Source organism: Cyprinodon variegatus, unplaced genomic scaffold (assembly GCF_000732505.1).
Source record: "Cyprinodon variegatus isolate N-32 unplaced genomic scaffold, C_variegatus-1.0 Scaffold1377, whole genome shotgun sequence".
Lineage (NCBI taxonomy): Eukaryota > Metazoa > Chordata > Actinopteri > Cyprinodontiformes > Cyprinodontidae > Cyprinodon > Cyprinodon variegatus.
Genome location: NW_015151830.1, coordinates 86021 through 103707, shown reverse-complemented (window position 1 = coordinate 103707; position 17687 = coordinate 86021). Strand labels below are relative to the sequence as shown.

At 39.2% G+C, this 17687-nt stretch overlaps 2 protein-coding genes across 3 annotated transcripts in view; one reads left to right on the top strand and one right to left on the bottom strand.

Annotated features, from left to right (window-relative positions):
* Window positions 1-552: 552 nt before the first annotated feature.
* On the bottom strand, window positions 553-3898 carry ndufaf3 (NADH:ubiquinone oxidoreductase complex assembly factor 3). Its single transcript, XM_015402625.1, has 5 exons — window positions 3802-3898; window positions 2776-2971; window positions 2633-2699; window positions 1110-1210; window positions 553-983 (listed from the first exon to the last, which is right to left on the bottom strand). Exons 1-5 carry the CDS (start codon window positions 3888-3890, stop codon window positions 876-878), a joined length of 561 nt encoding a protein of 186 aa, XP_015258111.1. The 5' UTR covers window positions 3891-3898; the 3' UTR covers window positions 553-875.
* Window positions 3899-6318: 2420 nt separating this feature from the next.
* nckipsd (NCK interacting protein with SH3 domain) overlaps window positions 6319-17687 on the top strand; it is a 13724-nt gene continuing 2355 nt past the window's right edge. The window contains exons 1-12 of one of the 2 annotated variants that reach the window (XM_015402622.1): window positions 6319-6645; window positions 8323-8435; window positions 8509-8713; window positions 10350-10425; window positions 10569-11116; window positions 13310-13480; window positions 13887-13973; window positions 14179-14317; window positions 16124-16204; window positions 16313-16441; window positions 16584-16673; window positions 16759-16931. In XM_015402622.1, coding sequence (XP_015258108.1) covers window positions 6475-6645; window positions 8323-8435; window positions 8509-8713; window positions 10350-10425; window positions 10569-11116; window positions 13310-13480; window positions 13887-13973; window positions 14179-14317; window positions 16124-16204; window positions 16313-16441; window positions 16584-16673; window positions 16759-16931 — 1983 coding nt within the window. In that variant the 5' untranslated portion in view covers window positions 6319-6474. Of the gene's footprint in view, window positions 6646-8322; window positions 8436-8508; window positions 8714-10349; window positions 10426-10568; window positions 11129-13309; window positions 13481-13886; window positions 13974-14178; window positions 14318-16123; window positions 16205-16312; window positions 16442-16583; window positions 16674-16758; window positions 16932-17687 lie in introns of both variants that reach the window. The other variant, XM_015402620.1, reaches the window with a different exon arrangement.

Sequence of the window (17687 nt, the reverse complement as noted above, 5' to 3'; positions counted from 1 at the left end):
GGGTTAGTTTGATAATTACTTAAAATAGCAATCATGTAGTTCTGCATGCATTACCAACTGAGACTCACTTTGAAAACATCCTTTTTGCAACTATTCCAGGTAAAAGTAGCTCAGCTGCAGACTGCTTGCGGGTTTAACTGTGATTAGGGATGAATCGAACATGTAGGGGATTTGTGGATTCTCTTCTATGCTGGGGGCTTATGTGTCAGAAGGACAAAGCCAGTGAATCATATCATATGCTGCACAGGCAACTTGTTTGCTGCAGAGCTGCTGCTGCTGCAGGAGGAGGACACACGGAGCAAAGAGGCTTATCCAGATAAAGGACAACTCACCACAAATGACCTCCTCACCTCGGCACAGGCTGCTTCACATTCCCACATATTATGTCCTTTGTTTTGTTAGTGGATTTTATTGTTTACGTGATGCTGAGCAGACTGAAAACTACAAATACAGCATGATGGAATGGTTTCAGTAGACAAAATAATAAATTAATGAAACTGGTACTTAATAAATGTATTTTTAAACACACCAGTCTATACAAATGCTTTCATTTATACACAATGATACAGTTTTACTCGACTCTTGCTTTTGCTTCGTTCTCTTTTCCTGTTTATTTTTTTGACAGATAGTATTTACTTCTAAAGTGGAATATTATACACATTTCCACAACTTTTTTTGACTTTTGAGGAAATTCTCATGTGGCTCTCTGGCTTGCATAGGAATGCCTGAGACTGACGGAGGCTGCCTCAAGCTTCAATATTCGTAAAATAGATAAGAATTGCTTTGCTCCTTTGAGCTGAAAGCCTTACTACCCTCTTACTTGGATGTGAACATATGCCTTAAAGGGCTACCACTCTTAAACTGAGTCCCAACATTTAGTCCTGCTTCACTTCCAGAGCCGTGCTGTGAGACGGAGGAATCAGACCAGCAGCCACCAATCTTCTCTCAGTGTTCAGAAAGTTGAATGTTGCACAGGCGTTTGGCTGCAAAACAGTACAAATAAATAAAAACAAGGACAAAAAAATATAACTTAGGTAACTTATTCCAATTGTTTCATCGTAACAAAATATTTTTTATTTCATAGCAAAAACAGACTGAGTGGTCTTTACCGTGTCCTGCACCTCCACAGCGATGCGTTTCCGCTTTAGCAGTGCAAAGACAGAGGGGTCAATTCGTTCGACCCGCGTTCCTGTGCCCAGCACCAGAATCTCTGCAGCAGGGTGGTAAAAAAATATATATATTTATATAGAAAACAAAAAGTAAATATTTCTAAATGAAATACGTCAGAGGAAAATTTTAAACATGCACAGACAGGAAATAAATATAGTCATTCACAAATAATGGCACATCTGTTAAAGATGTGCAGGATCTTCAAAAAAATTATTCCAGTATAGGTGCTCCAATTACATAGCAATAAAAACTAGGTGCATCTGCTCAGTAAGGGAAAAAAAACCAAATGTAAAAATACTCAAATTCACACCCGCAAATTCCTTTATACTTTGTTTTTTTTTTTACTATGTAGAACATTTTAACCAATTTGTCCCTTGGTGTATAAACAAACATTAGACCTTTTTTCATGACGTGGGTCTAGAATAAAACAAATGATGAGTATGTGATAAAGACCACTAATTTTTACTGTTAATTATTGGATCAATGATGCTGTAGGCTGGTTTGTCCTCCAAAAACATCAAAACTGCTCTCTCTTTGAGAGTGTGCAGCATCATGAACTCTTTGAAATCCTTAGACGGTTTGTATCAAAGTCTGCCTGATTCATGACGTATGATAATGATCCAATACATTTAGTCATATTTTCACAGAAACAGTGCAAACGACACTTTATCAACAATCGTGTCTCTTTCATTTTTTAGATTAGAAGCCAACTATGTACAAGAAACAAAAGGTGTTTTGGAGGAATTTCTTTTCATAAAATAATATAGAAAATTATAAAAGTTGTTTTTTATTTTTTTCTTTGCCATAATAAATTAAAAATATATATATAAAAAATAAAAAAAAGAATATGGTATATATTCATTTCATACTTATTTAGTAGTAGGGAAACGTTGAATAAAAAAAACTTTACTCCTTTCTTTATTATTTTATGAACAGAATTTTGAAAAAAATTAACGATTATATGGAGTATAAACCTTCAAACACGACGATCTCGTGTTGTATAAAGTTTCTTTATTATTGTGTGCTTAGTTTTCTATTTGATCCCTTATTGTTATTTTATTACTTTTTTAATGTCCAGTAATTTCAGCTGTATCTGGTGCTAAAGTTTAAATTGTTGATGATATCTTAATATCAAACACACTATTTTATAATTACTGGAACAGCATATGAAAGTTGAAGTAAGTGATTAGGTGAGTTAATTGATGTACCACTCTGTATAAAGTGTGTTTACGGCAACCTGAACAACAGGGAATACTTTAGCAAGGCTCTGGGTATAGGTCATATGTCTTTGTTTATTATGACTTCTACTAGAGCTAAAAGGCTGAAGGAAATACATCACTACAACAAAAAAAAAAGATAAATGTTAAACTTGGACTTTCCATAAATCATTAGTTTTTTTCAGTAAATGATCAAACATCTGTGCGATCTAACATCTGTGCGATCTTATTGTTTTTGGTCGTACCTATAGGTGGTTCAAGCATATGGAAGAGTGAGATGCTCTCTTCTGTGATGTCTTTATAACTCCCAACCTGCAGAAACAGACATTTTTTTCCCCATAACTTGGAACATAAATCTTTTAAGGGGCTGTTTGGAAAGTGATCTCACGTTCCACTGCAGGATGGCAGGAGGAATCACGGCACAGGGTCCAAAAACCCGATTTCCGTCAATGTTGAATCCTGCAGAACTGTAGCTGTGTATCAGGATCCCACTGTCGGCCTCGTTCTTTATGACAGATACTGTGGTCCGCTGGTACAGCTCATCGTCGCCCGGCTCTAATCTGTGAGCCCTACAGAGAAACGGGCTGCAATCAAAGACATGAGTAATGAATTCTAGGTCTCCATGCAACATCGCTGGCATGGTCTATGTATACTTAAGCAAATGGGTAAAGCTTCAGCACAACATGATCATAAAGTACAGATTTTTTTTTCATAATATTTATCAGGAGCAGAAAAATATCTAATTAAAATTCCACATGATTACAGGTTGAAGAGAAACTCTTAAATTTGGAGAAAATGAAGAAAAGCCAGTGGCGTAGTGGGTAGCACGGTTCTGGGTTCAATTCCTTTCTGCATGGAGTTTGCATGTTCTCCCTGAGCATGTGTGGGTTCTCTCCGGGTACTCTGGCTTTCTCTCACAGTCCAAAAAAATGAATGTTGGGTTAATTGGCTTCTCTAAATTCTCCTTGTGAGTGTGCATGAATGGTTGTTTGCCTCTGTCCAGGGTGACCCCGCCTCTCGCCTGTAGACAGCTGCAGATGGGCACCAGTAGCCCTTGCGACCCCGCTTTGGATAAGTGTGATAGAAAATGGATGGATGAAAGAAAAACCATATAGACCTGTGATTTCAGTCTGCACTTTCCTTAATTTTTTTGGAGAACAGGCAGCACAGGTCTGTCATATGAATCAGCTGCAATATACTTCTATAGCTCTCCGAGGAGTTGTTATATCATAGAGCTTGAGCTAAAGTACCTGTTAACTAATAGAAATTTGAAAACAGAAAACCTATTTCATAACTATAACATGACATTAGAATGACCTACCCTCCTAGGAGATATAATCCACAAAAAGACGACATGTACATAAGTGAATTGTTGTTTAGGGTTTAAATATTTAAGAACTTTAATGAAACAAACCTAGAAAATGCGGGTGCAGCTCTCTGGGATAATAGAAACCCCCCTGTTGATCTCTGCAGCAGCAACCTGGTGCGGACGGCAGCGGCCATGTTTGAGCCGGTGACACACTGGGGGACGGATTTCAGTGTAACACCACCCCCCTCACTGAGTAATCGAGCGTCGAAAAGTAGATTGATAGTTTGTAGACGTTGATAATAACAAAATAGACACCACCAATAATAACACAAAGATAGTCTTGACCTTTTTTTTTTTTTTTTATGAAGGACACACTCACCCTTTTTTAAACTAATTTTAGAAAGGCATTTTCTCCTTAGTTACTTCTTGTATTGAACCTCATCTTTCCCTTTGAACACATATCGTTTGGCTTCTTTGAATTTCATTCTGTAAAGATAAAGCAGTTTTATATGATCAATCTCATCATATATTTATTCAAATAGCACATCCAAAAAATTTAATGAAATAAACCAAATCTATCTGGTGAAGTCAAACAGTATATTAAGACTGTTAAATGCTTAATTATTGTAAAAGCTAATACAACTCTTGACTTATAGAGATCTTATGTAGTCTCTACAATATCTTTGTGTAGTTTAAGATTTTTAACAATTTGGTATCCTGTCTTTGAATAAATCAGAATTACTGCCAAGTAGGTCTGCACTTGCAAGGAATTTGACCTGATGTTGAAGATGCAGACAAACATATATATAAATATATATATATATAGATATATATATATATATATATATACATATATATATATATATATAGATATATACACACAGAATACAGAATATATAGATATATAGCTATATACAACACAAAACATGCAATATACTATATACAATATATAGTACATAGCTATATATTATATACAAGTAGACTGTGCATTAATGATGCAACGCAGAAGGTCTGTAGTTTCTAGGTGGTAGGGAGAGGGGGAGAGGCAGTGTCAAGTGTCACTGGGGGGCTCTGGGCCTTGTTCATAAGGCTGGTAGTGGATGAGAAGAAACTGTTCTTGTGGCGTGAGGTTTTGGTCCTGATGCACTAAAGCCTCCTGCCAGAGGAATGTGACTGAAATAGTTTGTGGCTGAAATGCAAAGGACCCGCCAAAATCTTTATTGCACGCCCCAGAGTCCTGGAGGTTTACACATTATGGAGAGATGAAAGGTTGCAGCCAATCACCTCCTCTGCAGACCATATGGCCCACTGCAGTCTGCCCTTGTCCTTTGCACTTACACCCGCGTACCAGATGGTGATGGAGGAGGTGAGGATGGACTGAACGATGGAGGAGTAGAAGTGTACCATCACTGTGCTTGCCACAAGGGCATGTTGGGTTTTTTTCAGCTGCTGCAAGAAGTGCATCCTCTGCTGGGCTTTCTTGGTGAGGGAAATTATGTTCATCTTCCACCTTAGCTCCTGTGAGATGACAGTTCCCAAGAAGTGGAAAGACTCCCCAAGGTGAATTGTGGAGTCACAGGGTGATGGGGATAGCTGGGGCGGAGTTCTTCCTGAAGTCCACAACTATATCCACTGTTGTTAGAGTGTTGAGCTCCAGAAGTTCTCCCTGCAACAGGTCACCAGATGGTCAACTTCCCACCTGTATGCAGCTCATCACCATCAGAGACAAGTCAGATGAGAGTGGTATGGTCCATGAACTTCAGAAGCTTGACAGATGATGACTTGAGGTGCTGCTGTTGGTGTACAGGGAGAAGAGCAGAGGAAAAAAAACACAGCCCTGAGGGGAACCAGCGGGAGACTTTTTCCCAGCTTCACATGCTGCTTCCTGTCAGAAACTGACCTGCAGGTGGAGTCAGGCACACTCAGCTGAGTGAGCTTCTCCTGATGCAGGGCTGGGCTTATTGTATTGAAGGCAGAGCTGAAATCCACAAACAGTATCCTGGTGTAGGTACCTGGAGGTTGTTGTTTGGTATTTTTTTCACGTTGCACCTCCTTATTTACCCTAATAAAGTAAAAAAACAAAAAACAAAAAAACAAGAACATATGATGAAAAAGAAAATAAATAACGAAGAGAATAATGTAATTTTTATTGCGACAACTTTTACCAATAAATCTGAAAAAATCTGAAAAAAAAATATCACCTTTGCTTTCATTTTCTCTCAAATATATTTGAGATATATTAGGCATATCATAGATCTGCACATACAACAATATACATAATTTGTTAAGAATTATAATTTATTAGAATATTACCAAAAATACTCCAGATGTACACTTACATTCAATTAAGTAATTAGGTGCAATACATTTGAAGCTAGAAGAACTTCCTATTTCAGTAAAAGCTATTTCTTCCTAAGTATTTATCCCAATTACAAAAATAATTGTACCATATATTTTTGTTTTGTTTTATCTGTATTAATGCTTCTAAAATTCAATAACGCAGTTTCTATAATGGAATAAAACCCGGAAGTTGCTCTGTTCTTGATTAAAATGTCTGGTAGGCGTGTTCAGATCGCAACAGCGCCCCCGCGCGGCACCCAGCACTACTACCCAGGTCAGATGACATGAACTGCTTTGTAAATAGACGTCAGCCATTCACTGTAGCCATGCCTTCCTAGGCTCTTTAAATCCTCCCCCCAACTGAGCTGATCCTTTCGCCCGGACTCGATATTCTCTCACAGCTTTTCTTGGGCCGTTTTGTCAAAGTGTTGCTGAAGCATGTACCGCTCTCTGTATGCCTTCCGATCTTCTGAGCCCAACTCGTTGCACTTCGCGGCCGGGGAGAGCTTTCTAATCCTGGAGAGGAGCAACAAACATTGGTGGTTGGGGTCCCGCTGCAGCTCGGGGGAAACCGGCTACATCCCGGCCTCTTACATCGAGAAGATTCAGGTACAGGACTCCGATCTAAAACATGTGTTTCTATGTTCCTGCTCTCTGAACGCCAAGATCTGAGCCTCTAAAGGTGCAGGCTGTTAAGATAAAGTCTGAATCAATGGAAGCGCAAAAGGACATATTCAGTGCTTTATGCCTGATGAATAAAACATAGATTAAAGGAAAGGTTACATCATGCAACCACTTTGCTTTATCTGCAGTGAATGCAGCTGCAGAGATGGGATAGAAATGAAGCTGATTGAAGCAATCTTGCATACATCATCATCAGCAGCTGTGTTTCCTCCTAACTTTTATCTTCTAAAAATCCATGATTCATCATGTTGTATCTTTTTTTCCTCAGTCACGCCCACATGAGTCCAGTAATAAGGAGTTTGCTCTTGGATGCAGACAAACTTGTCAGAGCCTGCATGCTGTCTTGGGTTTATGAGCTGGCAGAAGACAACAGCTCTCTCACTCTCTTTCTGGACTATATATGCATAATTTATAGATGCTGGAGATCGGTCTGTTTTCCAGTGTGGTCCTGTTTCTCTGACCGTGGCTGGATGTGTTCTCTTCATCCTCTGGCATGGGAGCTGGCTCAGAGCTTGTCTGCCTGGCTGTGTGTTTCCTGGACGGGGCCGCCTTTTACAGTTGCTTTTTGTATCTCTGCTTCTGTCACCTTGAACCCTAGTTGGCCTCGGCAGATGACCGCTCACACTGAGCCTGGTTCTGCTGGAGGTTTATTCCTGTTAAAAGGGAGTTTTTCCTCTCCACTGTTGCTACAAGCATGCTGAGTGTAAAGGATTGCATTTAAGTCAATGAGTCGATGCAATCAACTGGTTTTCCTTAGATAGAAAACTTTGTATCAATTTCACTGTATGATCTGGTGAACTGTAAAGTGCCTTGAGATGACTTGTGCTGTGAATTGGTGCTATATAAATAAACTGAATTGAATTGAAATAATAACCTCTAATAAGCCTGAATGTGGGGCTTTTTTAATTTGACAGGTCTCACAAAGGGTTTTGCATCATTCTAAAGGATGTAAAAAAAAATGATGTTTTTATTTTAACTTGGATATAAAATCTAAAAAAGTATGGTGTGGAAAAGCATTCATCTTTCTTTTAACCATTAGATAACATCCAGTGCTATCAGTTGCCTTGCTAAAACCAACAGTGGGATTTTTGTCCTTTATGCAAAGCTTTAAGTGTTGCCCTACACACATAATCTACTGTAAAACACAGTGGCAGCTGCATCATGATGTGGGAAGGTTTTTGGTCGAGGAAGAGCCTGGCCAGATTTGATGGTGTGATGTCTGGAATTAATACAGGTTGATGCTTGGGGGGAAAAAAAATATGTAAGAGGCTTTTAAAGTTTTGAGACCAGTGTGGAGGTTTAGTCCAGACCTGAATTAAATGTAAAATATCTTAGCTGACTGAAAAAGAAAGAATTAGATGGAATTTCAATTTTTTTAAGGTGGTAATGTCATGAGGTTAAATATGAATTCATGCCGTCCCCTGAAAGTCAAGCTACTTTGTGTTGTTATTGTAACAAAATGTTCAATAATTAACAGTTTGTTTCTGCCTATAGTCTCATATGTCCCCAGGCGATGTCCTCTCAAGTTTAAAGTTTAATAGCTATGAAGTCTGCCATAATAATGAATATTTCACCTCTTTATCCCTTGTTTAAATGCACCAGGCTCCGGAACAAGATGAAGTGCTTCAGTCCATCGACCGAGCAATTGAAGGCATCCACAATGTGGCCTTGAAGAATGGAGGCAAATATAATCTGGAGCAGCGAGATGTTCTACAGTAAGTCAGAAAGAGAACATCAGAAGCAATAGAAATTAAGGTTCTGTTTAGGAATGAATGTTCTGCGTTGCAGAAAGCTGATCCACCACAGAAAGGAGACTCTTGCTCGGAGAAGTTCCTCCTCTACAGGACACAGACTTCCATCTTCCAACAGTGAAATATCCCTGAGTCAGACTCCTCCTCCAGCCAACGGCCTTAACCAGAACTATGGGAGACAGGGGAGCGTGCCGTTATCAGGGAGCATGGACAGCATGCAGGGAGAGCCAGGCTTCTACCAGGTAACACGCTTGTACTGCACAGAGCGCTCAGCCACACGGCTCAGCATGTCATGCTTTGTTACTCATGCATTCATGATCAAAAACATCTATATGGGGTTTTAGTCAAAATAGGACATTTTTATATAATTAATCTCATTAAAATAAATGGTTTCTGTTTGCTTTTTTGGTGCAATTTGCTTGTTTCATAAAAGACTTGATCGGGTCAGAAAGACAGCGTGCTTCAGCGAGTTTCTGCTTCACTGGCTCCAGAACAGTTTGCAGTATGATGACATCGTCGCGACGCGAGATGTTTGCCTCAGTCTTTTATCTCGGCTCAGTTTTAGGGCCATAATCATGCACTTTATAAAGCCAGAATTTTAAACTGTTTTACTTTTGTATACACTTTATAAAATATATATTAACACTTTTAACTGAGTGAGATATGGATTACAAATGTTCAGTCACGATAAATGGGTTGCTAGGTTTTATTTAGTTATCTTGTTATTTTGGTCTCTTGTGTGTTTATAAGTGTGTGGGTTGTTTTTTTTTTTTTTTTGCATTTTAAATCAGCCATCATTGTCATAACACTTGATCCTGGTTTATAGCAGTAATGCGCTGAGCAGAGATCAGTTGAACCTGCAGTTTTAATGTGATTTTAGTTATATCTGGGGTATTAGGTTATGTTGCAACCTCAACTTAAATCAACAAGCAGTAAATTATAACTGTGAGTGTTGGAAGAAAATCGATTTTTAACATTTTCCAATAGAACATTTGAATAGAGTAGAAAGCCTCTGCTTGCTTTGCACACATAGATACTGACGTTTTTCAACTTTCATCTCTGTAAAAAATATTTACAGCTCGGTTAGATTGAATAGCGCATCTAGAGTAAATCTTTTTCTTTCAATCTTGCCTTAGATTATTAATGAGAATTAGGTCTGGACTTTGATTAGCCCGTCCTCAACACATGAATATAAGTTTAAATGAAAAGTCACATCCTTTTAGTTCTTGCTGCATGTTTCATTATACAGCCCCTCTCCAGAGTTTTTTTCAAGGGTTGTCTTGTATTTATTTTCATCCATCATTATGCTTCATTTCCCGTAGCATAATGCTGCAACTCTCGGTGTTCAGCATGGGGGTGGTGCATTCAGGGCGATATTCAGGGTTGGTTTTCTTCAGACTTTCCTTCTCAATAATCTTGCATAAAGGTCAGCTTAGCGGGAGGCCTAGCTGATAGTCCCTCTGCAGCTCCTCCAGATTTAACATGCTCCATCTGACTGCTTCCTTGGTTAATGGTTCTCTTACTGAGCCCAGTGGTGTAGGTTGATGACTTTGTTTGGGTAGGTTTGGGGTTGTGCCATACTGTTTCTATAGAAACCCCTCCTCTGCCTGTTTTCCTTATGCTGTTTACACCTGCTGTAACAAACCTTCACAGAAGAGCTGGTCATTTTTCCACAGATTAAATCAGTCAGCAAAAAGAAGAAAAACAATCTGTTAAAACTGCGATTTTTCTTTTACTTCTCTGGTTGGTATTACTTTGCCTCTCTCTTTCAGTCCCTCTTTATGGAGTAGAGGAATTTCAGTCTTTTAAGGACATTTTATTTTTGTGGGAGCAGTGGAGAACATGCTAACACAGCTCCGTCCCTTCTCCTCTCTGCAGGTGCCACCTCAGCCTCGCCGTGCCGCTCCGATTACTCCTCCTCCCCCTGAGAAGCAGAGAAACACGCGTCGTCCAGGTCAGACTTATAGTTCCTCCAGCTGTCAGCTCCAAACTGCGATGCAGTGTGTTTTTGCCGATGCTTCCTGCTGCCTGCTCTATTCTTAGTCAGGTCACCCCTGTTCAGCTCCCCTGTAACTGGAGCCCTGTCCCTCTCTGCAGAGCCGGAAGTCCCCTCCAGAGTTTCCTCTCTTCCCTCGTCCCCGGCTCCCTCCCTCACCATCAGCACCACCTCCACTGAGTCCACCTCCTCCTCCCGTTTCTCTTTGGCCACCTCAGATGTCAGCCTGCCAAGCGTCTCCAGCACCCCCCCTCCTCCTGTGCCGTCTCGTGTAAAGCCCCCCGTTGCACCCGCAGATGTGCAGCCATCGGACTCTCCTCCCATGCAACCTCCTGTGAAAAAAAGCCCAGCACCACAGCCCCCTGAACCCACCCCTACCGACACCACTCCAGTACATCTTTCTGTGGAGGACCCACCAGGGCCGGAATGGCCCGCGGCCCCCCTATCCGTGGCAGAGACCCCTCCTGGCAGCCCCTCTGCTTCTGATCCACTTCCTACGACTGTGGGAGCTGAGCTGATCGAGCTGGTGCGGAAGAACACGGGCCTGAGCTTTGAGCTGTCCCGGGTGGCGGTGGGAGTGGTGGTGGGCCACCTGCAGACCGCTCTGCCTCAGGCCTCCTCTGCTCTGGAGCAGGTTCTTCTATCACTGGTGGGGAGCAAGGTCAGGCTTGTTTTCATTGCATCATGTGGATTCAGCATTCCTGAGCTGAGCTTGAGTTTAGAGTTACAGGAGCCTGAAACAATAACGGAAACGGCCAACTACCCCTTTTTGGTGGTTATGATTACTTTTTAAATCATAAACCAAAATCCACAGTTATTTCTCCTATTTTAGCCAATAATAATTAGCTTAACAAATTAAATTAAATTGATCTTCTACATCCCCCAGCATCTCTAAATCCAACCCAATACCCATAGAAGTATCCTTTTTTTAACATTTTGTCAAATTAAACTATATACTTGTGGATTTTATTGTAGAATTATATTTGTTATACCAGCTAAATGCAGTTGCAAGCCTTTTGAATCATGTCTCTGCCAGATCCACACATCCAAAAACATTTAGTTTTAGGTCTTGCTTTTGACTGGGCCATTGTAGCACTTCATATACTTTAGTCTTAAACATTTCATTGTAACTCGTGTTATATGTTTATATTCTGTTGGAAGATGAACCTCGAGGATTTTGAGGCCTTTATTGGGTTTATCCATCTATCCAGCTGTCCCTGCTGAGGAGAAGCCTCCCCGTAGCACCATGCTGCCACCACCTTGTTTTAACGTTAGGATGGTGCAAACAGAGTCATAGGCAGTGATGGTTTTCTGTAGGGCTGGGTGTTATATTTGATAATAATTAAAACACTTATCATAAATTTTTTGTTGTTCTTAGGTAACTGTATGGCTGTGACTGCAGGTCACAACAATCAGAGCCCCACAATCACTATCGCTACACTTGTAACCACATTTATTTATAGTCTTAGAATTTACCAAATATTAAAACTAAAATTTACCCATTTTATGTTTTTTTTTAATCATTAAACTTGTTGTTTAGAGCAGTGATTTTTAAACCAAACTAGTTTTCTGCCACACATAGTGTGTGACACATAGAACAAATAGATCTGTGTCTCATTCTTTGACATGCTTTCAGTATTTGAATTATAATCTTTCTTTATTTATCATTTCACAATAATGAACTACTCTCTTCCAGTCTGTTTGCAGCTGCAACTTAAGAAAGTGAAAGGTTGAAGGAATTTAATCAGAAACATTGGCTGTAATTCATATCTTTGTAGGGGGCATGATAATGCAGAAAAACTGACAGCAGTCAGCCTTGTTGGCAGCCTGCTTGCAGACGCTGCATTGCAGAGGAAAGAAGAATCCAGAAAAACAGCGTCAGAATGACGGCTTCATAGCTGCTTCAAGTTAACATCTCTGATGTGATCAAAGCATCATTGGCTGATGCTGGCGTCAGTGTGTTCAGATAAATTTGGTTTTCTTTTTTCAGCTTTAGCAGCTTAGACAAAAACCTCTAAAAATACACAGTGTGCGCTGCGTGCTGGAGCCCAAAAACAGAAGTGAAATATCAGTTGCTGCGAGGTGTTAAATTTAAAGCTCAACATCAAAATCAGCAACCTGATTTTATTCCACTTAGTTTAGTTAACAAATAGGCTTGACTAAAACATCATATTAAAAAGGATACTTGAAGGACATAACTATAGATTAATGATTTTTTTTCCACATTTAGCAAAGATTTAAACAGTGATGAATTACAGCTGCTTATATTGCCACCTGGTGGCCAAATGTTTCATCAAAGCAAGCGTTAATAAAAGGAAATGCTGTTTTATTTTTAAAAGACATGTATAGATAAACAGAAATGTGGGTAATGGCTAGTTACATTTAGTCAGATATACTAAAATAGTTTTTAAGATAATAGCTATTCTTACTTAAGCAAAATTTCTAGTTACTCTACCCACCACCAGTAATAGTAAAAATATTGTATATAGCAGCCCTTTATCCGCTCCTAACATATATACTTACTGTTAAAGTGGTTTTATAAATTTATAATGAACAAAATTATGTGAAAAAGACTTTATTCTGCACAAATTTGTTGTTTTGCATTCATATAATCTATTAGTATGTTTTTTCCTTTTATTTTGTACTTTAAAATAAAAGGAATTTGCACTCACCCTTTTTTTAGGTACTTTTTAGGAACAATTTTTTTTTTTAATCACAAGTACACAAAAGGTACTCTGTGTGTGTAGGGGAGGTGGGGGTACGGTATATATGTTATTCTGCCTTTTTATGATGTTTGCACACAGAACATAGGGTTGATCATCTAGTTTTTATCGTCCTGCAGGACCTGAGTGCAGCGCTCCCACAGGGTCAGGTGTGTCATGACGAACAGCGTCTGGAGGTGATCTTTAGTGATCTCACTCGTCACCGTGATGACTCCCAGCAGCGCAGCTGGGCACTGCACGAGGACCACGCCCTCATCGCCTGCTACCTGGAGGAGCTGCTGAAGATATTGGTAACCATGACACTAGGTTCCAGCAGAGCTGTCTTCATCCATCCCTCCAGCAGCCAGACAGCTTTTATTTATCCTTTGCATCGTTTCCTGCCTTTCTCCCTCATATTCTTGCATATTCTTTTGCTTCTGCTGGTTGTGTATTTAAAGCCTTTACTGAGCAGAATTGTCTCCTGAGAACTGGATAAAGAAAGAAAATACTGATAAAAAAAAAAATGGAATTTGATAATTAAAAGGAACCCCCTCATAATTAAGAATTGAAAATTGTCTCACGTATCGTAGTAAAACCAGAGCATCTTAATGTTGTCTTTCAGCTGATCATTCAGGGTTTTTTTCTGTCCTGTAATGAGTTCCTGAGATTAAGAATAATAGATTTTTCTCTGTTCATTTGCTCTGTTTGTTTCCTCAGACTGATGCAGATCCAGAGGTGTGCAGGAGAATGTGCAAGTCTAATGACTTTGAAAACGTGATGTCTCTGGTCACATATTATCAGATGGTAAGATATAAAAATATTTCCTTTATTTTTTAGACATCAATCTGAGCTTGAAGTAGGTCTTGGCGTTAGACTTGTCAAGAGATAATCTTTTATTTGTCAGCGTGTCTCACTCAAGTGTTTTGTCTGTAGCCACGTCAAGCTGACCCACAACTTGTGCCTTGATGCTTGTCTGCTAAACTTTTTCTCACCGTTTGGTTTCCTGAAGGAGCATCGCGTGTCTCTGCGGCTGCTTCTGCTTAAAGTGTTTGGAGCGATGTGCAGCCTGGATGCAGCTCTCATCTCAGCGCTCCTAAACTCCATCCTACCCATGGAGCTGGCCAGGGACCTTCAGACGGACACACAGGGTGAGGAACTGTCTCTTTTCTCAATTTAAAAGCAAACCATCTCGGTGTGCATTTTAAAAGCATTGGTTTTCTAAAGCCGGGTTCATCTCACCACAGTTATATTTTATTTATATGCACACCTTTTTAAGGCCTCCTTCGCATTTGTAAGTTTAGCAACAAGAAATAACTGAGACATGTTCATCAATTTGGGTTTTTTTAAAATACAGAAATATTAACCCTTTAATACCAGAGATAATAATAAGCCTAAAAAAGCCACTGTGGGCTTGGCCACATTGCTCCAATAAACTGTTTAACAAGCGTAAACGCCTTTATATTTGAATGTGGAGACAGATCGGACCATATTAGTACGCAGAACTGATCTTGGGAGGCATCTTTGTAATCTGATTGGCTGTAATACACGTATCTGAGGGCAGTAGCTGTTTAACAAGACCCTAAAGATCTCAGAATGGATTAAATAGAATTAACAAATGTAAACTTGCTGAGTGAAGACATGTTCATCACAAATTGTGATGTCGGTAATGCAGTCAGACTAAAAACTGCCAATAACTGATCTAATTTAGGAGAGGATGCACACTAATTGTATTCCTCATTGCATCATGTTACAGCCTTGATAGAGAAACTTCAGTTCAGAAATCCCTGTTAATGAGGATGCACAGTTTGATCAGCAGTGGATAAAGGTTTAATGCTTTAGGTGATGTATGAGAGGAGTGATTTAGACAACTTTTATTGTCATTTTGTATGCACAGGGTGTACAAAACGATTTTTTGTTTTGTACTGCTTTCAGACAGTGGATAAGCAGCAGCTTAGCAGCGAAATGAACTTTGCAATTTCATTAGGTGCAGCATTGAACAAAGAACATTGTGCAAAAACACATTGATATAGAAGTTCAGAGCATTTCAAGGCAAATATATATGATGCAAATATGCAGTATTGTGGTTTGGTATTATCAGTGTGATGCAGAGTCTGTGACTGAAGTGGAGTGAAGTGCCACTATGGCAGCTGCTGTGTCATTTTCCTACCTCCTTAAATATCTTAGACGTAAAAGTTTCATAAGAGCAAAATAAAATGATGAGCAGGAAAACCTGACAACTCAGCTCTGAAAGAAATGCTCCAAAAAATGTTGAATGAAGAGAATTATTTAGAACTTCACTATATCTCTGAAAGTTAAGACTTTGGGCCTAGGAGGAGGATTTCAGAGGAAGATTCACAAGAAACATGTAGCTTGTCCTGTAAATTGTCCATAAACGAATGTCTAAACAGGACTTGATTCCAAATATTATTGCAGATTTATGTGATAACAGTGAATATTAATCAATACAATGGAAACATGCCTGTGTGTTCAAAACATGAAGTGTAGAGGAGCACTGGTTCACTGCAGAAAAAAATATTTTCAAATATTTTCAAACAACTATTATTGCAACCAAAATAGTTTTTGATTGGCTTATCTCCAGAAAAAAAGTATGCTAAATGTTAACAGACCTTCATAAACCTCAGCTTGCTTTTTGCCAGAGGATTTATTGCTTAAAAAAAAAAAAAGCTAACCAGTCGATTCTGCAGATGCTGTCTGCTCTCTTGCCAAAGAATTGTTGAAGAACAACAGGGTGACAAAATCACCTGATCTTCATGATAACAATACTTAGCTACAAGTTGTTTCATTATTTCATATATATATTTGCTGTTCTCGATCTCTTCAGAGTGCCCCTTTTTTAAACATGATAATTTCATCCAATTTATTGATAAAGAATGTCTTTTAAAGTGTTACATCTTTACATTTCTCTCACTTTTTTGGTTTTGTTTTTTCTACAGAACACCAGAAGATGTGCTACACAGCTTTGGTACTAACTATGATTTTCTCAATGGGAGAGCAGCTGCCGTATCACCACTATGGTATGATACGTCTCCTTGTTTGCACTCTTAGTGTGCACTCAGATTGAAGCTTGCATTAAAAGCACTGTGTGAGCAGATCTATAACTGCAGATGCGTCTGTGTTTGCAGAGCATCTTAGTGCTGAGTTTGTTCGGTTTCTTTTGGGTGTGGTGGAGGACGGGCTTCCCTCTGATCCCACTGAGCAGCTGCCGGACATCTTCCTGAACCTCCTGCTGGCCTTCAACCTGCACCACACAGGTCAGAAACTCATCAGGACATATTTTAAATACCTATTGAAACAACACAAAACTATTCTGTCTGTTATGGGGATATTTGTACGTTTGTTGTTGTTTTATCAGAAATATCTGTTTACAAATAAAATACATGTCTGTTTTAACAGTACCAAGCAACAATGCAATAATGCAGGAGCTGAAGCAAAAAAATGTTAAGATCCTCACAGAGAAAGTGCTGCTTCTGCTGAACAGAGGAGGTACCATCCTGCAGTTATATTCTTCTTTGTTATAAGCTCTGACATTTATTTTGCTGAGTAAAATTTCCTTTTCTGTTTCCTGCAGAGGATCCAGTGTGCATGTTCAAACACACGCCGCCTGCACCTCACTCTGTTCTAAAGTTTCTGCAGGACGTATTTTCCAACCGAGAGACTGCCGACATCTTCTATCGCACCGACATGATGGTGATGATTGACATCGCCGTCCGACAGATTTCTGACCTGTCACCTGGAGACAAGGTGAGACTCTCCTCCCAGCAGAGGACCCAGCAGGCAGGCACTTTTTGGAGACGAATAATGGAGCCTGTAAACCTGCTATTTAGTGCAGGTGACATCATGTGTCAAATATCTTATAAAGCCAATCTAAAAACTAATTTATTTGAAAAAAACAGGGGAAAACATTAGTAAGAAATATGTTTAATATTAAAATCATCAAGATACCACCAAATATTCTTTCATTAAATAGAATATAATAATGAATAGTCTAAAACGAATTTAAAGTTTGTTTGATAATTAATTTTGATTACAGGAAGTAGGCTGAATAAACTCAAAGCAACACGTCACCAATGATCTGAAGACAGTCATGAAAAGATGAGTCAGAAAAGGGAGTCCTGTGAATCAAAGAGTAAAATAATACGTGTTGAACCACAAGAGACTGGCCTCCCAAAATTACTCCAAAAACACATGCAATGATTCATGAAGCGTGTCACTGAAAAACCCAGAACACCGCAGGCCTCTGTAGTCTCAGGAAAGGTGTTGATGATTGAACAAAAATCAGAATCAAGTTAACTGCCAAATAGTAGGTTTGCACGTACAAGGAATTTGATTTTGTGTTGATGGTTGATGGTGCAGACAAATTAGATATTTATACAGAATACAAGATCTCTAGCTATATACGATATAAAACATACTATATACTGTATTTAATATATAGTACATATCTATGTACACTATATACACAGTAGACTGTGTGTGTTAATGTAACACATTAGAGAT

Bases quoted from the DNA above. Each gene is read 5' to 3' on its own strand.
- ndufaf3 (XM_015402625.1), bottom strand. From the start codon at position 3,890: ATGGCCGCTGCCGTCCGCACCAGGTTGCTGCTGCAGAGATCAACAGGG. The intron at 2,700-2,775 runs GTGAGATCACTT...CTGTTTCTGCAG, and splicing joins CTGCCATCCTGCAGTGGAAC to GTTGGGAGTTATAAAGACAT. The intron at 984-1,109 runs GTAAAGACCACT...ACTGTTTTGCAG, and splicing joins CTGTGGAGGTGCAGGACACG to CCAAACGCCTGTGCAACATT.